The sequence below is a fragment of the Diadema setosum genome, chromosome 7 (genome assembly GCF_964275005.1).
Source record: "Diadema setosum chromosome 7, eeDiaSeto1, whole genome shotgun sequence".
Classification (NCBI taxonomy): domain Eukaryota; kingdom Metazoa; phylum Echinodermata; class Echinoidea; order Diadematoida; family Diadematidae; genus Diadema; species Diadema setosum.
In genome coordinates, this window is record NC_092691.1 from 16268649 (window position 1) to 16293733 (window position 25085).

The 25085-nt window shown below is 37.9% G+C and overlaps 1 protein-coding gene across 1 annotated transcript in view; it reads right to left on the minus strand.

Moving 5' to 3' along the window:
- LOC140230914 (E3 ubiquitin-protein ligase RNF126-B-like) overlaps positions 1 to 24411 on the minus strand; it is a 75108-nt gene extending 50697 nt beyond the window's left edge. Inside the window, exon 1 of the mRNA XM_072311055.1 lies at positions 24308 to 24411. Within this exon, the coding sequence (XP_072167156.1) occupies positions 24308 to 24385 (78 nt within the window). The 5' untranslated portion in view covers positions 24386 to 24411. The remainder of the gene's footprint in view (positions 1 to 24307) is intronic.
- Between the last annotated feature and the right edge of the window lie 674 nt (positions 24412 to 25085).

A 25085-nucleotide genomic window follows, 5' to 3' on the forward strand; every position in this document is an offset into this window, starting at 1 on the left:
CATTTTATTTTTTTTTCAAATCTCCTCATCAGGTTGACAATTTTGCAGCTTAAAACTGAAAATGAGAATGGAATGTGGACAAAACGATTCCTGTAACTTTCACATACATAAGCTTACGTTCCTCATATTTTGTTGTCGAGACGTATGGCCGAGAGGTAAAAGGCGACGTCTCAGAGACGTGAGGTTGCACACGTGCAGGTTTGAACCCCATAAGAGCACGAAACAGAATACTTATATCTTTTACTTTTTCTTTCTTCAATGGAGTATTACACCTTCGTCCATGTGGAAATCACGTTTGCATGTAAACGGACCTACACACACACACAGACACACAATATCCCTTTGTTTTGTGTTGAAGACCACATTACTTCGACTGCTGCAAAATTTTGCAGGCTGGGTTTGTCAAACTGATCATAGCATATAATGACGACGTACGATATGTTGTACTTTGAACAATTGTCTTTCAAGTCCATGTCAGTGTTTTGTAATTTGATGATGTCATCACACTGAAAATTGTGATTAAAGGCAAGGTATCAAAATCAGCCGATTTTACGTGTTATGTCTGCAGGACGTATTTTTCCCAAGTTGTTAGAAATGGCATACCAACATCAGTCGTTACAAGGCCGCATTTCCGTCTAGCAATAAAATACGGTCATGTTCACGCGGCCACATTTGTTGAGTAGGCATTGACTTTTCCCCCGGTATATCTATACATTGTTTTTTGTTTTGTTTTTTTTGTCTTACCATTTCCATGGATGTTCCGTGGCCGAGTGGTTAAAGTAACGGTTTCGCATGCACGCATTTGAGGGATCGATGCTTGCAGGACACTTTTGTTTTTTATTATTGTTTAACTCTTTTCAGATAACCTATCATATTCACATTCTTTTCGTTGTCAACCACGGATGATCGGTATCTAATATCAACCCAGTGTATCACCAACTCGTCTTCAGTGACGAGTTTCATGTCTCGTTTTTTTTTTTTTTTTTTTTGTATTTTTGCACAATTTACAGGATCCTGTGCAGAGAAAAGATTTATTTTATTTCATCGATAAAAACGTGGAAAATCAAATATGAAAAAAAAAAAAAGGCCCTCAGACCCGTGGATTTCCATGGATGCCGGTGCTGCTGGCCTATTAGTATTGATGCAACCAGGAAATTTAGGTAATATACATCACTAACTAGTACTTAGTACTAACTTCTAGCCCATTACTGTCTCCCACTCTTCACTTTTTGCCCTCCTTAAAACCCCCATATGGGCCATTCTCCGAAAAGGGGCGCCAAAAGGCATTTTTGTGTCTCCAACCTTCTCTAGGCCATAAAGCACGATTTTTACATCAGGAATCCAATTTTTTTTACTTTTATTTATACTAGAGAATATAATGAGTAAAATTAAAATCAACTGAGGTCACAGCACCTCATGAAAAAATTATATATGACAGCATGAAATATATATGTTGATTTTACCCATGTCTCCAGCGAACTCTGTGATTATATTTCACCCTCCCGCTCTTTACTGTAATATCAGAACTTTATGTTTTGTTCACTAATTTATAGTGCCTCCGGTGCCTAAATAAAAAAGCATAATGCTTGGTGAAAAAAGATTTGTATATTTTTTTTCTGCGACCTTTAATAGCAAAGGTGTCTCCAAATCTCCATAAGATACGTTACTTTTTGTATGACGCCCTAAAAAATATGAAGACAATAAAGCAGTGATCTGTATTTCGGTGTAGTGAATGAAGTCCATTTCAAGATTATATAAATACAAATAGTGTATTCTGAAACTCTATAATAATAAACATATTCAGACACAAAGTTTGCAATTGTGTATGTTATGATAAGGTAAAATAAGATACGTTACTGAAACTTTGCTCTATTACAGAAAAAATACTTTGTTGACAAAGTTATAATGCATTTTTCTTTAAAGCACCATACATTGCTTGTATTCATACATGGGAGTTACGAAAGAAAAGGTTGTTACTTCATGAAAACACAAGGTTGACCATTAAGGCCGTCAAATACGTTACCGTCAAATATAGTTCATTTATTTATTTGACTAATATAACACATTTGAGAGTTATTTGATGTTGATGGAACAGTTATACGGCTTAAAGACATCTTGCGTATGCATGATATTGTTTCGTGTGTGTGATAGCTCGCATGTACGTTAGAATATTACCCAGCATTGGCACAGTAACGTATCTTACCCGACTGGTAACAAATCTTATTGGATGGTAATGTCCTATTCTTATGTACACGACGACTATATAAATTATATTTTATATGTTATTTATTATTAACTTATGTACATATAAAACTCCCATGCTGATATTTTCCCTCTCTGTCTGTCTCTCGTGTACTTTAGAAAGAAAAAGACATGGGTAAAACGCTTGCTGAGATACAGAAGGCCTACAGGGAGAGAAAGAAAAAGAGTGACCCCACATTCTGGCGAAGGAGCGGAAAAGACAAATCCATTATCGCGTTCCTGTTTCTGATCAAGACATGTCGACTCTGGAAAAAGGACAATAATGACGTGTTTAAATTTCCATTTTTGGGGGGGAAAACATTTTTTTGAAACGAGCAAATTAATGATGTAATCCCCTCACAATTTTCTACACATTTTATTTTAAGACATCCTCAAAATTTAATATATCAGATATGATACAGTATAAAGCTTTCCTTCTATTAATCCAGAATGAATGAGAGATATTTGTTCTGACAGATCTTAATATTATAAGGGTATGGTTTTTGCCTGTATTCTGCAAAAAGATAAGAATTTCCAAAATGTCATGTACAACATAATGACAAATTATGAGCAGATGACATCAACGACTTGCTCATTAGAATATTCATAAAGACTGGTCAAGAAATGTTTTCTAAAAATGTGAAATTTAGAAATATAATATCTTCCTTACTTGTTGTTACTCAGTTTGTATTTTTTTGTTTCTCTTCCTTCTTAAATCATTTTAATTTCTGACCCGGATTTTCCCTTTAATACTTGCCACATTTGTACAGGGGCAACATAATGTTAATTGTCAACTGATACGTGGAAGGAGAATATTTACGATTCCTTAATCTAGTCTTTTTGTCTCGGCTCTATGTGAATGTACAAAAATATGAAGATGTGGAATACGTCAATATACACGTAGTGTAAGCTTTAATATACCAAAATATTTGAGTGGATGATGAATCAGATGTGTTAATGCAATTGCAAAGAAGTTTTAATTACTTGAGAGTTGTGTTGGTTACGTTATTACCACCATTATCTAAAGTATTGCTCCGTGGCTTTTTTTTTTTAAATAAATTTCATGACAGGACATGCGGAAATACATTAATACATTATACAAAGCTTCTGACACCCATATGCAATGTGACTACTTGCTGGGAATGAAATCTTTTATACTATTTTGGAAGGTTCTTTTGGGTCTTTTTGTTAGGAGCAGAGCCGAAACACATGTAGCCCAAGTGAAATAACAGTGTATTTATCAGATTAAACTGTCAGCAGTCAAATATGCTATACCTTTATAGGTTGGAAGTTATATATTTGTCTGTACACTCGGAGCTAATCAACTTCATCATGTTGTTCCAAACTGAATGATGTTACATATCTAATCAATGAGTTAATAGAGGGACAGAGCTACATAATAGGCTGTACATTATCCATTAGAAATCAAAAGTTTCGGTCATTATATTTGAAATAGAATTATAATTACGTCTCGGGTGAACTTTGTTTGTGTATGTTATCGATTGATAATTTTACTATTAAAACTGAACTATGTCAAATTGATTATCCGAAGTTAGTTCTAGGTGGCTATAACATTTTGATGTAAGGCAATATGCAAGGGTGAGTTTATCAACATGTTACTTTATAAGTCACAGTAACAACATTTTGTAGTATGCGTAGATGTCTGTCAGATACGTTACCATATTGTCACAAATGTACACTAGTAGTCATGTACATGTATGATGTTGCGACTGTATGCATGGTTGTTTTAATGTGTATGTACACATAGGTTGACCAGATTAATGGAGAACATTCTATATGATATAGATATAGTACATACAGGCTGACCAGATCAGTGGAGAATTTTCTAGGTGTACATGCATGTGACAGGAAATATATTATAGGCTCACTCAGGCTAGAATGATTTCACCCATTCCAGAATGTTCTGGGAAGTGCTTACATATATGGCTGAGTGAGGCACTGTCCCTGTAGCCCAATGTGATTGGCAGTTATTTTTGGCAATGATATTATGCACATAGTTAGGCAGTGAGTCATCCAGGATTCCTGGAACTTGGACTTGCTAGAATATTCAAGTGTGTAGTCCCAGGTTGGAGAAAATTACAGAATGTACTAGAAAGGGGTGAATGGATAGTATATAAGCCGGAGAAATTATGAGGTACGCAGAGTACCTAACACCACTGCTCTGAGAGTTACATCACTTCTGGCTCTGAAGCTACTTGTTACAGTCAGTCCTATGTTACCTGCTGACCTGTTATGTTTGTGGAGATAAGGCCTGGGAGACATTTTGCCTGCAGAGAATTAATTTGCCCACATCGGAGATAGACTCCATATTTTAATGTCAATGGACATTGTTGCGGCAAAGCTGTGATGGGCTGGATTCCTAGCTTGACAATATAAAGTGAATCATCATTCAACGCATCAACTGGATGTGGTCGTCATAACGTTGGATTCTGCACATTTCGCCGTAGACGCATATCCTGGATCTTTACCCTGGATTTAAACCGAGGATTATCGCAACCTGCGCCTTTGGATTTAAGTCCCAGATGTCATTCATCGGTGCATCGCGGATCATTCATCTGTGCATCGAACATCGGATCTGGACACTACCAGGGAACTGTATGGACTTTGTGATGTAACATTTGGCTGTAATGCATGTAAGTGATTCCATTACCGATTTATGATTGTTTCTATTGATCATTATTGTACTGACGTGAAAACCGATTACGAGTCTGTACCCACAATATCACTGTTAAGCAGTAAACCGCCTGAACATTAGTTGATTGTTTCTTTTGTGCGATCATTCTCCGAGTGACTTTGGTCATAACAAAATCGACATATAATTACCGTATATATCTTCCTTGCACTCGTATAGGTAATAAATTTGATGATATTGTTCCACCTTAATGTCAGATATCTAATCAATGAGTTAATAGAAGGAAATGGACTATATTGTACATTTGTAATCAAGCTTCAGTCATACATTTCAAACAGAACATAATTATGTTATTGCGTTAAATTTTGTTTATACATATGCATGCACATAATGCTATTGATGAATATATGACTTTGTATTACTGAGCAGTGTTAAGGCGATTAACTAGGGTTATAATGAATGTTCATGGTTGATACTTCATTTGGATGTAAGATATAATGCAAGATTGAGTTTATCGTCATCTTGAGATATAAATCACAGTAACGAAATTTTGTGGAAGAAGTATGTCAGATACGTTACCATTTTTCTCTTTCCTTGTAATTCAAATACTTATGTATGATTTTTATTACTGTGTCAAAGCAATTTAAGATCAAAGTGTATTAGAGATATTAATTGCAATTTAGGGTTATGTATTTCACACGAAAATAAATAATTTTTTGTGCTGATTTTGACTTACAGGCTTCAAACGTCAATCGTTTTTTTACATCTGGACCGATCAAAGTTCAAGAATTACTTTTTAATCATGTGCGCATATTAGTTACGTTTTCATTGAAATAGATATTTACACTAGTTAATGGTCCACAATGATACATCCACAGCCATTTTCTTGTCTAAAGCCTAATGGTTACGTATCTGACAGGTGGTAAAAACTATGAAAAAATGTGTTCAAGTTCAATGCTATTTCTTGAAAAATGTGTTGGTGTCAAAAATCACCTGTTGGTTGTTATGTGTTCTCAAAGTTTCTGAATTCAAATGAGTTTCATGATTTTTTTAATGCCGAAATTTTATAGTTTGTCCAACCCTGTTGGTGCCCTTTTGTGGAGAACGTCCCATATGTCGCTTCCCTCTTCAATTGTCTTCTTTCTAGGCTCTTCTGCCAAACACCGATCCGGTTTAAGGACTACAGACGTACATACACATGGTGTCACCGCAAATCTTTCTCCCTCATTTACTTCACCATGCAAACCTTCAAACAACACATAGTACTAAGTATTTGTGTAACCCACACTTGTTTAATTGTCAGGTAGTGCATGAATTTTCATGGTTGCAGTTCCGTCAAAAAGCATCCTCTCCGAAAAACAACATAAAATTTATTCAGTACATAGCACACAAGGTTTTAGATCCTGGGTATGTCATTAGCAGTGCCAGTAGTTGTTTATCATTTACATATAATGTCAAAAATTATTCATTTGCTTTCCTACATTTACGTCAAACTAGAAATGTCACTATGGGGACTGTTATGCCTGTGCCATAATGCATGGTTCTCCTAATAGGTCTATTGTACAATGTCTTGACAATATGTGATGAGAGTTTCACGTAAATGGCAGAATACTAAAATGACAGGTTTGTCATAAATGTTTTGAATGTTCACTTCCTTGAACAAGGTTTAATTGGATGAATGGCTATATTGTCTAAGAGTGCAGGTATTTGGGGATTTGAGGATATTTACTTGACTTTTGACGCTTTCATAAGTTTAAGGAAGTGAAATGTAGCACTTTCACTTGACCTTTTGACCTTTGACCTTCTGGCAAGGAACTTCTATTAGAGAATCTCTATTGGGTAATACAGTCAAACCTGTCTATAGCGGCCATCCAAGGAAAACAAGAAAAGTGGCTGCTATAGACAGGTTGGTGGCCATTTTGAATTTCAACACTTGCATAATTTATAATAGCAGAAAATACTGCGTGAAAAAACAACAACAACAATCAGCAAATAGGTTTGCATGCGTGTAGCTAACAGGATTTTTGTTGTACAATTCAATTCATTTTTTTTTCTTTGCCTGCTTCTGTTCTTTTGATTTTAAAAACAACATTTTGGGCCTGAGGAACTGCTCTGTTTCATACCGGTTGCATGAATGGGGTTCACGAGTGCTGAGTTCGATGGAGATTGATAATGTGTGAAGCTGAATTATACAACAATACCCAGACAAGTACCGCATTGTCCTTATTCAAAGGAACTCAAACGCTAATTACTCAGCATTTTAGTGAAATTCTAAGATGTTATTAGGAGTTGTCTTTGTCTTTGTAGCATCTATTGAGGGCGGCATTACTGAAGCCTAGATCAAATCTAGTCAAGTTAGTGGTAAGACGACTTTTCGTGGCAAAGAGCTTCCTTAATTTTGTCAATCGTGTCTGTATGATTGTGTCTGAGCTAGGACTCGGAAGAATTCACGCAATGAACGTAAAAGACATTGTATTCGTGGCTTTCTCAAAAACTAAACCATTCCGATAAATTTTTGTGGCCACTATACGCAGGTAGACATTCACCACGGGATACAAAATGAGTGACCGCTGGCCGCGTTAGGCAGGTGGTCGCTATATAAAGGGTCCATAATACAGGAATTTCGTCCGGGGGATTTTTCAGTGGCCGCTATAAGCAGGTGGCCGCTATATAGAGGTGGCCGCTAAGACAGGTTTGACTGTACATGCATACACTAATTTTCAACAAAAAAAAATCCTGCAGGCATAGCATACAAGATAAGAGGGAAATGGTGAAATTTTGAGGAGTTGACCTTGACCTTTGACACCCTGAACTTTGACCCATGACCCCTACATTCCCTAGCTGATCACTGCCAGTCAGTGCATGCATATGCAATAGGTTCCATGATTATACCTTGAACCATTTGTGAGATACATATGGAGAAAATAGTTTAATTTTAACATTTTCACTTGATCTTGACCTCATGACCCAAAACTCTCTCTGGAGAATCTTTATTTGGTAGGTCATGTATAATATATACACACTATTGTTTCAGAAAATACCTTCAGGCATTGCATAGATATGGGGGAAATAATGAAATTTTGTGCATTTGACCTTGACCTTTGACCTTGAGCATGTGTGCCCAAATGTTGAGAGGCACAACTTCGCCCCATACACATATACATGCCAAGTTTCATTAGGATGCCTCAAACGGTTTTTTAGTTACTAGTACACTGTCCACGAAACTGATTACGGACGGACGGACAACCCGAAAACATAATGCCTCCGGTGACACTTCCTGGCAGAGGCTTAAAAAAACAAAAAAAAATGTCCGCTTCAAAAGGCAGTTTGTATTTTTATGAACACAAGTATATGAGGTTTAAAGAATAAATTTTCTTACCAAAATATGTCTTTTGTTTAATAAACACTCTCCGACACCATACTTACTCAATTTCTCATGATATAAGGGTTTTGTGGGAAGATGTTTCTTTCAATCTCTGTTTTTCTAACTCCCAATGACTCCTTCCAGTGTTATGAAAATAACGAAGAACACTAGTCATTCCTTGTTTTCTTTTGGTGTAGGTACACATTCTTTTTTTATATTTATCACATATCAAATACACACAGAGTCCTTCTGGTAGCTTCATTGACATTGATGGTAAGTACATTTCATTCAATAATTTTAGGAAGGACAATCATTTTGACACAGTATTTAAGTGTACCATATCATTGTGAAAAGAATTTAGGACAAAATAGAGACACACAGTAGCTGAGATTAATGCACAAGCACAATGAAAAAAAGAAACTGGTTGATGTATCAAAAAAAAAATACAGCTGTATATACACAGCATATATTTTGAGTATACACTCAAAATCACAAGATATACAATATGTCCCCTCCCCCCCCCCAAAAAAAAAAAAATTACAATCAGATTTTCGCATTGATAACACCCAAATATGATTAAACTGTCTAAATGCTACTTCAAGGTATAACATTCTAGCTCTCTATTTTGCAGAAAACCCCATTCAATTTGGTTAAGCAGTCACAGAGAAATGTAGATTGTTGTAAAGCATATCATGAGTCTGATTCTTCCAAGTTTAGCACTTCAATGCTCTTGTGTGTGAATACAATAGATAAAACTTGGAGGGAAGAGATTCCTGACATCCTCTACAAAATTCCTCATTTCTCTTTGACCACTGAAGCAAACTGAATGGGGTTTTCTGTAAGATGTGAGCAAGAGGCGTTTTCACATCAGCCCGATAAAAATCCAAGCTCGAAATATTTTCCGCGATTGCGAATTAGAGCACTATTTCATTTCTTATTCACATCAGCCCAAAGAGGGGGTAGCCCGAATAGTTCAAAATTTTAAAATAGCTAATTCGACAGCTGAGTATGTGCAAACAGCATCAGTAATGTGTGTGCCCTCTCAAAAATTCCTCATGATTTGTGTGCAGTTTGCCTCGATCAATCTGGTCACACACGCTAGGTATGATGGGATTCATCGCGCTAATTTCTCGAGTCGTTTACTAGCGCGCTACCATCCCACTATTTCAGAAATTTCCCGAGTTGGAGTCGAGAAATTTTCTCGATCAGAGCGATACAATTAGCGCGCTAATTTGTGTTCACATTATCAAATAGCACGCTATTTCGCTATCAGGAAAATTTCCCAAGTCAGAAAATAGCGCGCTATTTCGAAACATCGGGCTGATGTGAAAATGCCTAATGACTTATAGTTTCATACCCTGAATTTGTATTTAGACTGATTCACTATTTTTAAAGATATCATTGCGGAGGGTCCCGTTGTAATTTTTTTTTTTTTTTTTTTGGACATACGGTTCTTGTTACACAATATACAATGCATGCTGTATGCTCCAAAATATGAGAGTACAAGACTCGATTTTCTTCTAAAGTGACAAAAAGAACTGATACTGTCTGCAGACCTTTAATTTGTTTTTCCAATCCACATAGTTAGTAGGCCTACCTAAGGAATGACGTTTATACATTCAATACATGCTCACAAATGATGATGTTTCTTTACTTTCAGTCTGTATGTTCCAAAATTTGTGAGAGTGCAAGACTGAGTTTTCTTACAAAGTGACAGAAAGAACTGATGCCATGTGTAGAACTTTTGCTTTCACAGTTCCACTGGGTTGTACTCAAGAAATGATTTTTTTTTTTTTTTTTTTGGGGGGGGGGTTTACATTCAATTACATTCAATCTGTATGCCTCCAAATGTGTGAGAGTGCAAGGTTCAGTTTCTTGAGAATTCACAGGTAGAAATGATGCTGTCATTACAATGTACTTGTATGAAGTCATCTTGCATGATTGTAAATATATTTCATTTAATGAAAGCAGCTTCTTGTGTTAAACTGTTTATGCTAGGCAAAGGAATTGGATGTGTAAACAAAAAATCTGAAACAAGCACGTCAGAACACTCCTGTTTTCTTTTCTTTTCTTTTTTTTTTTGGGGGGGGGGGCAAAATCTTGATGGGGGCACATTATGTGACGGTGTAAGATCCTTGGCGAGGGAGCGAAGGGACTGAACGGTTTCCCCCTCCCACTGTAGGGACTTTGAAAAAATAAAACAGAGTACAAAAGTCGCGTTTACAGCATTTAAAAGCAAATTTCTAGCAGGTCTAGGAAATTGAACATAAAGATAGTGGAAAAAAATTAGTGCAATGTCTATGAATATAACATGTGGGAGTACATTTATGTGATGGTGTGAGATCCTCGGCGAGAAAGCAAAGCGACCAAGCGGGGGGAGGGGTGTGGCAGCGACACTACCACCAGGCTATCCCTGGTTGCCGGCAGTGACACGATGAACTTGGAACAAATACCCAAGCTCCCTCTAACAAATTTCATTTGATAGAGGGAGACAAACCGAAGAAAATTCAAATCTCAACTAATTATCTCTTTCACCATTCATCACCTGAAATTCAAACTTCACATGTAAAACCATCCTCATGAAGTGCGTTTGTAAAGTACAAGAAATCTGACATGACTGATTTGTTCAGAGTGAGGATTAAGTCCTACCGGTTATGTTTTTGCTGTCACTTGGCCTTTTTAGGGGTGCTGAATGAGTTTTTTGCATGAGATTCGTCAATATGCTCTGAATTTGGATGAAACATACCAAAGAAAATTTTCTCAAATGTAACACAATAATCATACTGTCCATAAATCTTCCAGGGAATTTAATATTCTTTAAAGATGCATGTTTTTTAGTCAAATGCGTACACGGGCGCATGGCGCAAGTTTCCTATAGAGACCTACGCTATCGACTCCTCTTTAGCTGTTACACTTTGGCCCGCTTCCCCCGAGTCCAAAGAAGTCCGATTCACAGTAGTCAGTGGTCGGATCACAATTCGGCTCATGATTCGGCTGAGGGGGATGACAGCTTTAGCAAACTTCTTTTGTGATGTCATAATAACAAGCACATATGCACGCACCCTGGCATTACTACAGACTGCGCGATGCACAGAGAAGACAACGTTACTTAGCAACACCTACGCACTTTACTCTAGATTGATGACAGCTCAACTTCGTTAATCTTCGTATCAATGCTAACGGTGATCAGCAGTATCATCAACAGCGCCCTCTACACTACCGGGACTATGGACCTTTAATTGTAAAATAATTAGTATATAAAGCGTACAGTGTAGCTGTACAGCTGTCTCAAATTGTCAAGGAAAAAAATGTCCTCTCCGAATAAGAAATGTCCTCTCCGAATGATTTTTTGACACTTCGTATTTCAGTAATCATTTATCGTATGATATTCACACTTTACCTGTTTATAGAAGCACCCTTGATGTGCCTAACATTAGGGAAGTACAACAAATCTGGTATAACTGACTTGTGAAGTTCAGGATCAATAACTCTTTACTGTCATGGGGACTGCTTTGCATATTTTTCCATGAAAATTGTTAATTTGCTAGAATACAAGTGTTTGAAACAAAAAAATATTACTCATCATTTTCTTACTTACCATCCTTCAATTATCGAGAAAATGTGTAAAAAATATGTTTTTAACATAAAGTTGTAATTTCCAGTCAGAGTGTGATAGGATTGTATCAGGGCTCTCAGTCTAGATTTCTAACATAACTGAAATGTTTCACAAAATAAAAAGAAAAGTTGACAACTTGAAGCTCCAATTTTCAGAATTTTCACACGAGTAGCATACATAATTCTAGGCCGCCTCAAGCACAATCCCATTTTTTTCTATTGCTGGTCACACTGGCGTGGACTATTTGCTGAGCAGCGACCACACTCCAAGCTTCTTTGAACTTCTCTATAGAAAACGTGGCAATTTTCAATCAAAACACTTTGCAGGAAAATTTCTAAGTTTGTCTGAACATCCCACAATTTATGAATGTTTTAGATGCCATCTGACAATATTTCACACTCATATTGAGGCTGGCATAAAGCAGGGCGGCACATTAACCCATTTTTTTTTTCCTTGTCTGACCTGTCTGTTGGACCAGCAGGTACCCAGTTTTTGCATTTTGTACTGGTCCATTCTTGAAAAAAATACTGGTCCGTCAATGTTTTTCACTGGTCAGGGACCATCAGACCAGTGCCAGTGTGCAGCGTTGCATTTTCCATAATTACAGACGTACATCTCGTACACTTTAAAGGGGAAGTCCGTACGATTATCAGCCGTTTCCCATGTAAAGAACAATATTTCATGAACCTATTACCCTTTTCCCGAAGAGAAAAGACCGTCAGATACATTTACTATGATTTTCTTGAAAAATTCCCGAAGAGAAAAGACCGTCAGATACATTTACTATGATTTTCTTGAAAAATAAGGCAATTCTTCATGTTCAAATCCGTCGTGAGCAGCCCTTCGTACTATCTGTCCCAGTATGCATTGCGCGTGACGTCACAGACTAACTTTCCTCAGCGGAGCACCGCGAGCGCAGCCCAGCTACGAATCGATCTCCCATTGCACTGCTGACTGCGGCGCGGTATCTGCATGCCTGCTGAGGTCTGCCTAGTTGGCGCTACCGCAGGAGTCCGTACACTGTTTTAGGAGTGCTGTTGCCAAATGCTGTATTCCTTTATTCAAATGATCTTCGGTATATATCCATATAAAATCCGTCAAAGATTCATGTAAAATAATTGCAATGTTATAACATTTTCATTTTATTGAAATATCATATATTATTGTAATACTGCCGTACTTATTAGAGTCCACCCCATCATTTACAATTCATTGGCTATTGTCGTCATCAGAGTGATCAGGCATACATGTACGTCTGCTGCTGCCAAATGCTATCACAATCCGCGATCATTTTTTTCAACTTCTGAGTGTAAACAATCTGAAATCAGTCTGTCAATTTCAAAATTATTGCCTCTCTTGTTGTCTGAGACTGTTGAGTATGTCTGACGGTGGTAAATTACGACAGTATAACTTGAACCGCGGAAGAAACGCCAGCGCCAGCTTCATCATAGTACTGCCGCCGGTAACTGCCACAAGCAGCCCCATACACATAGCGTAATGGGACTGCGTACTGTAGCATTCAGGATCATGATCGGGTAGCATCGCGGATAAATATCAACTTAAAATCGAAATATTTCTTCAATTTGAAGACTTAACAGTAAAGTTAAAGTATTGACAACAGGCTTTGGGCAACGTTTGGTTCTGCCAATAGTCCTTTTCCGTTCAAATTGATGACTTAATGTGACTCGGTCGAGAGGAAACTTGAAGAGCTACACTGAATTATTGACGGCCAGCACAGGCGCACACACAAAGAGACATCTCTGTGCGCACACATCTCCGGTTATTGGAGAGCCATCTTGCACACCTTTCCCGCTCATTTTCTGGGTTCGGAACGGCAAAAAACTCTTCTTCTGGCCATCGCCCGGTTTATTAGAACACCCAAACGCTCACACATCAACATTTTCGATCATGCCGCGTGCATCCGCTGCATGGCCGGAACCACGCGGAACGCTACCGCTTGCTCAGCCCGTGTCGCCGTTGCTCAAGCAGGGCTCCCCGAGCCAGCTGACGCTCCAAACAAAAAGCAATGTGATTCTAATACGTCACGCCGTCACGTGATCTTTCTCGCCGGCGTACAGAAATTGAACAGCTACGATTCAAAATTAGTGATGCTAAAAAATCGATTGTGACGAGTTGGGAGGGTATTTTTCAATGAAACTTAGTCATTATGGTCCTTGATTTATGTAGATTATGGTGAAATTTATTCAAAATCGTCCGGACTTCTCCTTTAAAAAGCTCTCACAACTAGACCTGATTTCATTCACAAGATTTTAATACTTTTAATTTCTAACATCCATCTAAGGTAAAGTGATCACAAAATCATATTCAATATGATCAATACTTTGACCTCGAAATGATGGAAAATAGTGCCATTACAGACATACTCGCACGAATTGAGTTTTCTGACATCGGAATTTAAAGTGGAAAACTCTGTGAATTGTGGGGCACTTTCCTGCAAGTTTATTCTTTTTCATATCAATTAGATGTTAAACAACCCAAAAGTGCAGAAATGAAGAATTATTTTCTTTTCTAATTAGGCATTAATTTGTGTTACGGACGTACAGTTACGGACATACAAAATTTCTGTTACAGATGTACATTTTGAAATTGTTATTAATTTCATTATTTTGATGGATTTTTACGATCCTTTTACCAGAATTCAGTGACTTCTCATGCTGTAGGGTCTTAATCTTTATAATAATTTTAGATGACAATCACACTTTTTACTGAAATCTGTAAATACCTTCCCAAAATCATCACCTTGCATACAGTTCTTGCTTCACTGAGCAACAGGATGATTACGTTAACCAAAGAAATATCCATTTTGGTAAATTAGCTTGTCAGTTGGTCATAATAGCCTGTATCATTTTGACAGACACATTATGGTCTAAGACATTAATTTGTAGAAAATGAATTCACTTAATATTGGAATCAAATTTAATTAATTGCCACCATAAGACTAAAGTCTGCATTCTAGAGCCATTGCTCATGTACATGCAGTACACACAAAGCAGTGCTAAAATGGTTTGCACCACGCATGAAAATTGATGGTGTAGACCTACTACATTTTGCAAGCATTTTAAACAAAATCCTTTTAAACATATCTTGAATTGTTGCTATACCTGTTCAAAGTTCTGTAATAAAAAAAAAAACTAAAAAAAAAATATACATTTGTACATAAAAAGAAATTGGCAGTAAACTATCATGATGACCAGAATTAGTGAGAACAAAGCCATTACCAAGATGAATCTATTTTAATGCAGATGATGAAAACACCAGTGTCTCTTGTCCTACAAACTGTAAGTATTCCAAAAATCTTTTCTCTCTCAGCAATGTTCAAAACAAAATTATACTAGTTTGTATGGTTAAACTGAAGTACTAATTTCACATTCTTTTTTTTTTTTGTCTTGAAATAGTGTAACACGGAATGATGGAGACTTTAATGGAAAGAGGGACATAATTTACAGAGCAAAGAGTTTGAATGCGAGTCCCAGACTCAAGCTAAACTGACCACGATTGCCATCAACTATTTGCAGTGTGATTTTTCTGGCAATGGTTTTTTGTTTGTTTGTTTGTTTGTTTGTTTTTTTAAGGAAAATATCTGATCTGGTGGCTGAGGCCACCTCCAATGACCACTTGCAATATGCATGATATTGATCCTGAGATCCCCCTTCATAGTGCCCCAATTATAAGTAGAACCTCATGAGGAAGTGTTTGCCTGTGATATTCATCTAAAACACTAAATCCCCAACATTAACATCAAGTTTATCAATCACTCCTTGCTCCTTATATAATGCTATATAATTATTGTTCCCTATATAATGACTGTGTGAGCATTTGGTACAGGTACAGCCATTTGCAAGTAGGGGTGCCTTTGCATCCAACTTCTCTCTCTGTTGATTAGTCCCTTTATTAATCACATCTTTTGTGGAATTCTTAGTATTTCTACCTCATAGAAGGTTTGTGGAGTTGATGTAGCTGCCTGCCCAATTTTTACATACAGTATGTCATGTATCTCCAAAATGCTCTTTCTTCTTTTTTTTTTTAAACAGTTCTATCTTGTCCATCCACTTAGAATACACTTTCGCTGTACACCCTTACCAAGAGTAGTAGTAACAAAAAGTCACTTTATCATTATCTGCATTGATATGTTCCTTTTACTTTTATATCAAGTAAGACATGGCTTGAACTGGGTACATGCACCATCTGAAACCACATGGACTGTGGGCAGTTTAGGGTATTTTTGTTTTTAAAATCCTAATCAAGATATGCTCCATATGGATCTATAGATGTTTGCTTACAATGTTGTGTTGTATAGCTCATCTGAGACAGTAACAATGCTCTTTGTTTTATGGCATTAAGAGGCCACTTCTAACTATCTGTCTCCTGATACAACGTGATCAAAAGATGAGAGATCTATGCAATTATAGCATTTTCATAGGTCTTTCTCGGAAATTTTGAATATGTGTACAATATAATTTACCAAAAAAAAACACTGCTAATTAGTTTAATTAACAAGTATTCCCATTTAATTGTAGGTATCAAGATGTTCCATACTACAGTGTACCTTTCAATTAAATCACAAATAAACATCAGAAAATAACTAGAAATGTTGCTATGGCGACTGGTATGCCTCCGCCATAATGCATGATTCTCCTAATAGGTCTATATAGTACATGTGGACAATGTGTGATTACATTTTCATAAAATTGGCAAAATATCAAAATGACAAGTTTGTCACAAATGTGTTGAATGTTCACCTTCCTTGACCTAGGTTTAATTGGATGAATACGAGAGCATGTATTTGGGGATTTAAGGACTTTAACTTGACTTTGACCCATTCACACATTTATGCATTGAGTAATCTTCAAGGTACCGGTATGGAGAAAAAGTGTGATTTCTGTATTGAATCGTAAATTGTTACCATTTTCATCTGGCCGTTGACCCTAAAATTCATAAGATAATCACTTTCAAGTAGAACATGCATAAATATGTAGATAACTTGAGCCACTTCTGAGATACGGAGGAAAAAGTTGGTTCAGCACTTTCACTTGATCTTTGACCTTTTGACCTTTGAGGCAAAAAAAAGAACATGAGGGAAATAGTAAAATTTTGAAGTGCTGCACTTGACCTTTGAACCCCTGACCTTTGACCCCATGAACCCTACAGTACATTCTCTAGATAATCACTGCCAGTCAGTACATGTACAGTATATGTGACCCGCTACAACAAAATGATCCTAAAGTCGGGTGAGGTCGATTATTTGAAAATTGCATGACAAAATTCCCTAATCTTTCTGCTTTAAATTGATATATAACACATCTTATGAAAATAAACGGCTGCGAAGATATCGATGTTTAAAAGAGAGCATGTCAAGACGTATGGGAGACCACTGTTTCGAGAAAAGCGCCCTAAAAGTTTTCCCTGCCACGCAATCGCGATCAAGGGACACGCAAGTCAGTTTTCACCTCCGGACAATAGAAGGTAAACCCTAGCAACCCCCGAAATGCTCATTCAAGCACAGCGTCGGCGGTCTCCTCACCGACCAATCAGTGACCAGGATGCCAGGAGAAGCGGCTGGGCATAGCGCACCCCGCCCGCACGCACCAGTCGACTTGGCAGTGTGCAAGCTTCACGCTTCGGTTAGCGGCAGACAGCAAAGTGACCAATGAGATCACTCCGGTCGTTGTTAGGGGCGGAGCCTATCTGTGGCGCTCAATCCAAATTTTCGAACCGGTTTCTGCTTGGTTGAAACGCCAAAAACATGGCCCAGAAAAACGCTATTTTTTTTGGTCTTTCCTTTCATCATTTTGCTTCAAAATTTCGACAGATGATAGAAGACATGTCAGACTCCAATAATATGTCAAAATCAGAAAATCGTAAGTTTTGACCAATTATGATGCTCTGACTTCAAACTCGATTTTCACGGCTTCGACCGTGCGCGACTTTAGGACCTTTTTGTTGTAGCGGGTCACATATGTTCCATGAAGATACCTTGAACAATTTTCCAAGGTACGGAGAAAAAAAAAAGAAGTTTTAATGTTTTTACTTGACCTTCTGACCTTTGACCTCATGACCCAAACTTTCACCAGAGAATCTTAATTGGGTAATACATGTATACACTAAGTTGCAAGAAAATATCTTCAGGCATTGCATAAATATGGTGGAAAGAGTGAAATTTTATGTATTTGACCTTGACCTTTGACCTTGAGCATGTGCACCCAAAAGTTGACAGGCACAACTTCACCCCCTAATACACATACATGCCAAGTTTCATTAGGATATCTCAACAGGTTTTGATAGTTACCTTGTCCACAAAATTCATTACGGACGGACGGACAACCCGAAAACATAATGCCTCCGGCACCACTTCTTGGCGGAGGCATAAAAAAACAACAAATCAATCCTCATGAAATTATAAAGCTCACATACACACTGTATGTGGGTAACTCCCATAAAATAGGGACCCACTTTGTGACATGCCTATTTTGCCAATAAAATCAGAAAATCAGATTTTTGTTCAACATAACTTTAAAAACATTCATATTGAGTAAGTCCCTTGAAAACTGACTGAAAATTAACATTCTAAACTGAAATTGAAGGAAGTCAGCATATCAAACTGCAGTGTATGGGGAACTAGAAATGTCGCTTTGGCGACTGGTATGCCTCCGCCATAATGCATGATTTTCCCAATAGGTCTAGATAGTACATGTGGACAATGTGTGATTACATTTTCACAAAATTGGCAAAATATTGAAATGACAAGTTTGTCACAAATGTGTTGAATGTTCACCTTCCTTGACCTAGGTTTAATTGGATGAATAGGAGAGCATGTATCTAGGGATTTAAGGACTTTAACTCGACTTTGACCTATTCATACATTTAGGCATTGAGTAATTTTCAAGGTACAGGTGTGGAGAAAAAGTGCAATTTCTGAATTGAATAGTAAATTGTTACCATTTTCATCTGGCCCTTGACCCTAAAATTCATAAGATAATCACTTTCAGGTAGATCATGCAAAATATGTACTAAGTTTCAAGATAACTTGAGCCACTTCCGAGATATGGAGGAAAAAGTTCGTTCAGCACTTTCACTTGATCTTTGACCTTTTGACCTTTGAGGCAAAAAAAGAAGAAAAAAAAAAAACTTTCCAGAGAATTTCTATTAGGTTACACATGTATGCATACACCAAGTGTTAAAAAAAAAACCCCTGCTGGCATTGCATGATAGGAGGGAAATAGTAACATTTTGAAGTGTTGCACTTGACCTTTGACCCCTGACCTTTGACCCCACGAACCCTACATTCTCTAGATAATCACTTCCAGTCAGTATATGTATATACTATGTTCCCTGAAGATACCTTGAACAATTTTCTAAGGTATGGAGAAAAAAAAAGTTTTAATATTTTTACTTGACCTTTTGACCTTTGACCTTTGACCTCATGACCCAAACTTTCACCAGAGAATCTTAATTGGGTAATACATGTATACACTAAGTTTCAAGAAAATATCTTCAGGCATTCAATAGATATGGTGGAAATAGTGAAATTTTATGTATTTGACCCTGACCTTTTGACCTTTGACCTTTGACCTCATGACCCAAACTTTCACCAGAGAATCTTAATTGGGTAATACATGTATACACTAAGTTTCAAGAAAATATCTTCAGGCATTCAATAGATATGGTGGAAATAGTGAAATTTTATGTATTTGACCTTGACCTTTTGACCTTTGACCTTGAGCATGTGCACCCAAAAGTTGATAGGCACAACTTCACCCCCTAATACACATACATGCCAAGTTTCATTAGGATACCTCAATGGGTTTTGATAGTTACCTTGTCCACAAAATTCATTACGGACGGACGGAAGGACGGACGGACGGACGGACGGAAGGACGGACGGACGGACGGACGGACAACCCGAAAACATAATGCCTCCGGCACCACTTCGTGGCGGAGGCATAAAAACTGGTTCACCATGTAAAGGGGGACACCATTGGTATCCCCCTTACACGGTGAACCATCCATTTTGGCATCTTACCACATATTTCAAACTAGTTCTATGTTTGTTTCAATAGAAGTGATTATTTTGAAGTAAGAAATGAACTATGCTATTGAAAAAATGGCACTACCCCTATTTTGGCCAGGAAAAAGATTCTTCAATGTTTATCATGTAAGGGGGACACCAAATATTACTTTTGCATTTTTTTTTTCAAATTAATAGAGTGGTTAATTTTTGATACCTTTAACAAAGAAACCACAGCGATTATTGTTGTGATAAGACACACAAAAAATAGCTATCACTGTGCCCCGACGTAATATTTAGGGGGACACCAAAGCCACGTGTGTGAAAATTTTAATTTGGTCTTTTTTTCAAATTTATCTATTTTACCCCAATTTTCTCTTGAAATCTTTTAAACTACGTGATTGCTACCAAAATAACAACAAACAGTTCAACACTGGTCCTTAATATGGATTCCACACTCATAAATTAAGGTTTCTCGTGTATTGAAGCAATTATGGGGACACCAAAACTTACACGTGAAACGTCTTTCTTGGGATTTACGTGCGCAAATGTGTATCAATTGATGCATGAAATAGTGTTCAAAATTTGCTCGTCTTTTATCATTTTTGACCCCTTAAAATAGAGTTTAATCCAAAAACAAGCTGTAAATCTGTCTAACTGGTGTTACAGTAAAATGTCACACAATTTTGCCCAAAAACGTTGTGATTTTGCACTTTTTGTCAAAATTCATGTGGAACTTTGAAGAAGCAATTTCTATATTTTACTTTGAAAAGGAAGATACTTACCTGAATAAGAGTATTCAGAAGGAAAATTGATTTAGGGTATGTAATTTTTAAGCAATGACAATATGAAGCGAATAGAAGGGGCATTTAACTAGTGGGACCCTTTTTAATGGAATTACCCGAGTGTCTGTTACAGACATACACGTTACAATAATTAACTTAACAGAGAGGAAGTTTTTCAGAAGAGGGTTATGAGCTTGCTTGCTTTGCATTAGAATTTTCCTTTTTACTGAGTGCTTTATTTTTTTGAAAACTTAAAAAAACATGTTTTTTTGTTACGGATGTACATGGCCCAATGGACTGAAATTAACGATTAGTACGAGTAATTACACAGGTCAAATTGATTGTCACTAACAAATTTTTGTTCACTTAACTAAACTCTTCATATACAAAACCAAAAGTAGTAATTTCACATTTACTGAAGAAAAGTATAATAAAACAATTAGACAGCATTTTGGAGAGATCAAAATGCACCTAATATTTTCTCTTGTTTGAAAAGGATTTTGTGACCTTGACCTTGGCACAAATTATTTCTTATGTGTGATTTCTGAAAGTTCATACAATAAGCTTTCAGTTGATGTGTCATTTAGCTTGGTGTGTTCAATTTGAAAATTGGCCTGCTGGTTGACACAAATGGAATTGCCCATAAAGAGCAGATGATTCCGCAAATAGCGCACTTCAAATACATGTACGTACTCGTGTACGATCCTGATACAGCCGACTGCCCATACATGGCCCTGCACAATGCAGCAGCTGGAGAATAGTAGCAAGGGTGGAGAAGAGACTCAGAAATAGTAGTACGCGATCTTGCAAAAATCTGGCAGCGTTTGTAGCAAGAATTATTTTTTGATGGCTGTAGTTCACTCACAATGACATCGTTGAGAAGCTGAAACATATAATAAAATGTCTGTAGTATGAAATATCAGTATGTGTCATTTTAAGTTTGTTATTCTGTGGAAATTTTCGCGGTGTTGAAATTTTCGCGCATTTCGTGCAACCAGAAACTAGCACGAAAATAAAAGCACGGGAATATTTTTGCTTATCATATGTTTCAGTAGTTGACGTCTTGATTCCGCGGAATTAAAAACATGCGAAACTTTTCTAACCCCGCCGAACGCGAAAAATTAGTCGCGCGAAAATATACACTTTTACAGTAAATCATGCTTGTAGGTGTCCAACACATCAACACTGTACACTGAAACTGATACCCCTCTATGCATTGCGCGTAAAGAACATGGTCACGCGCAGTGGTTTTGCATTCTTTACTGGGAATTTGAAGATGTCCAAATATTACTGAAAAACCCGCTAACAAACATAATCAACAGCAAAACAATGATCCATGATACCGTAGATTATAAATGCACATTGGAAAAGCATTACCGGTACGTGCATTTCACACGTATTGTCAATAGAAGGTAGGGCCAATTAGGGGTGTTGGTTTTAAAATTATGGCGCAACTGAGTGCATCAAGATAAATAATACCCAACGCGTTCAAAGCAGATCTTGGAGCGTATAGATCTATCGCAAATCACATTTTCAAAGCATGCACCTGAATTTACAGTATTTTCTTTACATGTCCTTGAGTAAAATTTCAGGCAAATTGTGAGATATTTTAAGTTTGAAAAAAAAATTGGGTAGGAAAACATTACAGTTTGATGTATTGCTATTGGACACCCAACCATACAAGTGTACCCGTAGTGATCTACAATACATGTCATCATGCTTGTGCGTCGAGTGCGTTGTTAAAGGCACATGGTCCCGGTGGTTTATAATAGTCGAATGCATACGCGGGCGCACGGTGCAAGTTTCTAGAGACCTATGCTATCGACTCCTCTTTAGCGCTTACGCTGTGACCCACTTCCCCGATTCCAAAGAAGTCCGATCCACTGACACTGTAGTCTGCAGTCAGTGGTCCAATCACAGTTCGGCTCATGATTCGGCTGAGGGGGATGACAGCTTCAGCAAACTTCTTTTGTGATGTCATAAAAGTAAGAAGCACATATACACGCACCCTGGCATTAATTACTACAGACTGCACGATGCACAGAGAAGACAACGAAGGCAACGTTACTTAGCAACACCTACACACTTTACTCTTGATGACAGCTCAACTTCGGTAATCTTTGTATCAATGCTAACGGTGATCGGCAGTATCATCAACAGCGCCCTCTACACTACCGGGACTATGCGCCTTTAAGACTCGAAGAGTCCCAAGCAGAAGTTGTCTAACAAGTTAAAGTTAGATCTAGCCTATCTATTCTCAGGTTTAATCAAGTGTCATCCCCTTGCTAGCAACTTCACTTAGTCTAGGCCTAGAATCTAGATCTAGACAATAAACTGCAGTGACCTCACTCACACTAACTATACACAGCCCAGTCGCCGCTGTACATACGTAGCGCGACAGGGCTGTACCAGCGAAGCTCCGAACACGAAGAGGGTCCAACAATCGCATGCGATCGGATTGAATTTTGATACTTTAGATAATTCTTTTGTCACTTCAAACTCATCTGACGAACAAAATGATAACGAGACTTCATATCTATGCTATGAATATTGAAATTTAGATTTAATAACTTACCTAAAATGATGGTTATATGCAGCATGTGTGAATGGTTCACGAACGGTACATCGTCTTTCACACCAGGCCATTTCCAATATCCGGGAGGTCACATGATCTGAATGCCCTTTCAAAAGGTCGCGCTGTCGACCGTGCTGCTACACCAACACTCAAGAAGCGCATCGCACGCACGCAAAAGATTTCCGCAGAGATCAAGGCGCCATTTTGAATTCTGCAACGATGAACCCCGACGGTGTTAGGGAATCCGCCAGAAAATTTTTTGGTTCCACGGACTTATCACGAGGGCTCTCAATGGACTTACGAACCTTCTGTAATACAAGCATGCACTTAAGGTGAGTAACGTTTGGTAACGTGTACATTGTTTATAAAGAACATATAAATTTCTTTAAGTTTTGTAGTTGTGTTGTGGTTCCCCACTTTGAAGGTGCCCGCTCGCTGGTCAGACGCTGTATTCGCGTAGCGTATTAACAGCGTCTGGTCGGGCAACACTCACACTAGACATGCTAGATCTAGTCACAGTCACCTTCATCACTATCTCTCGACTGTCTCACAACTCTTAATAGTGACAGTGTCTGTTGAAACGTTGACCTTGACCTTGTGTCCTTACTTAGCTTAGGCCTAAGTTCCACCTAACGCTCAACTTCTAACGTTACAGTTGTCGTCGTTTTAATAGCCTGACCAGACGCCCGACCAGACGCACAGTGCGACACTTAAACACTTGTTTACAGCGATAGGGCCGTGTAAATTTATAGATCCCTCTAACGGTTAGGCCTAACGTTAGAGGTCTAAAGCAAAGTTAGTTAGGGCATAGGCCTACGGCTACGTTGTTAGTGCTATGCGTTGTAATGGTATCTAACAATACATGTTAACGTAACGTTTGATCTAACAATAACATGTTAGAATTGAGAAAGAATGCTACTGTTGCTGACAGTTTTGACCGGAGAGGAAGAGAACCGATAAAGTCAAAAACAGTGCCTATTAAAATACTCCTTCGGACACACGGATTTTTCTGTCTACTGACAGTTGGAACGGGATTTTCGAACTTACCGGTAGAACGGGTCTGATCTCGGTTATACACTTATGACAAAAAAATGTCGGTTGGTCTCTAGAACTTGCTTCTGCCATCGTTCCCTCTGAGACTGGTTCTGCAATTCTATGCATGCAGCAGCTATATAGTTAAAACAGAGTAGAATCTACGTTAGTAGAAGCTAAGAGGGCTTACCACTGCACTGCCTCTGGGGCTTACCCCTGCGATTTCGTGTACAATACGCATACGCGCGTACGCTCATGGGAGAAATACAGGCGCCATTGTGGTAAGAAATCGATAGAGGGCGTACAATTGTATATTACGTGACCATAGTGCCGTATCTCAGAACTCTTGTGTAGGAGTTCTGTGTGCCGTATGGTACATGTACATACCAAAGAGCTATTACCAAAGATCGCACACTGAATAAGATGGCCAACTCTAGGTCGAAAAGTGAAACGTCGGCGAGGAGTGCGCCAACTAGCGTTCAGCGGGGATAGATTTCAGCGGGTGGAGTTTCCGGCACACTGTGGTGCCTGAGCATGGATGCACTTTCGCGATACAAGACAGGCTATAAAGACAAAAAAGAAGGAATTTTCTGTAGATCTAAAGAATCATGAGAAAATATAGGAATTGGTGCAGTGCATTAATCTGCACCAATAGCTACACCAAACCATCAACAGGTTCATCATTATTTCGATTTCCACGTTTCCAAGTTGGGTTGTATGTAGGTTCCTATACTCTTACACACAGTAACTATAATAGCCTATATTATTAGCACCGACGGAGACAGGATTTGAT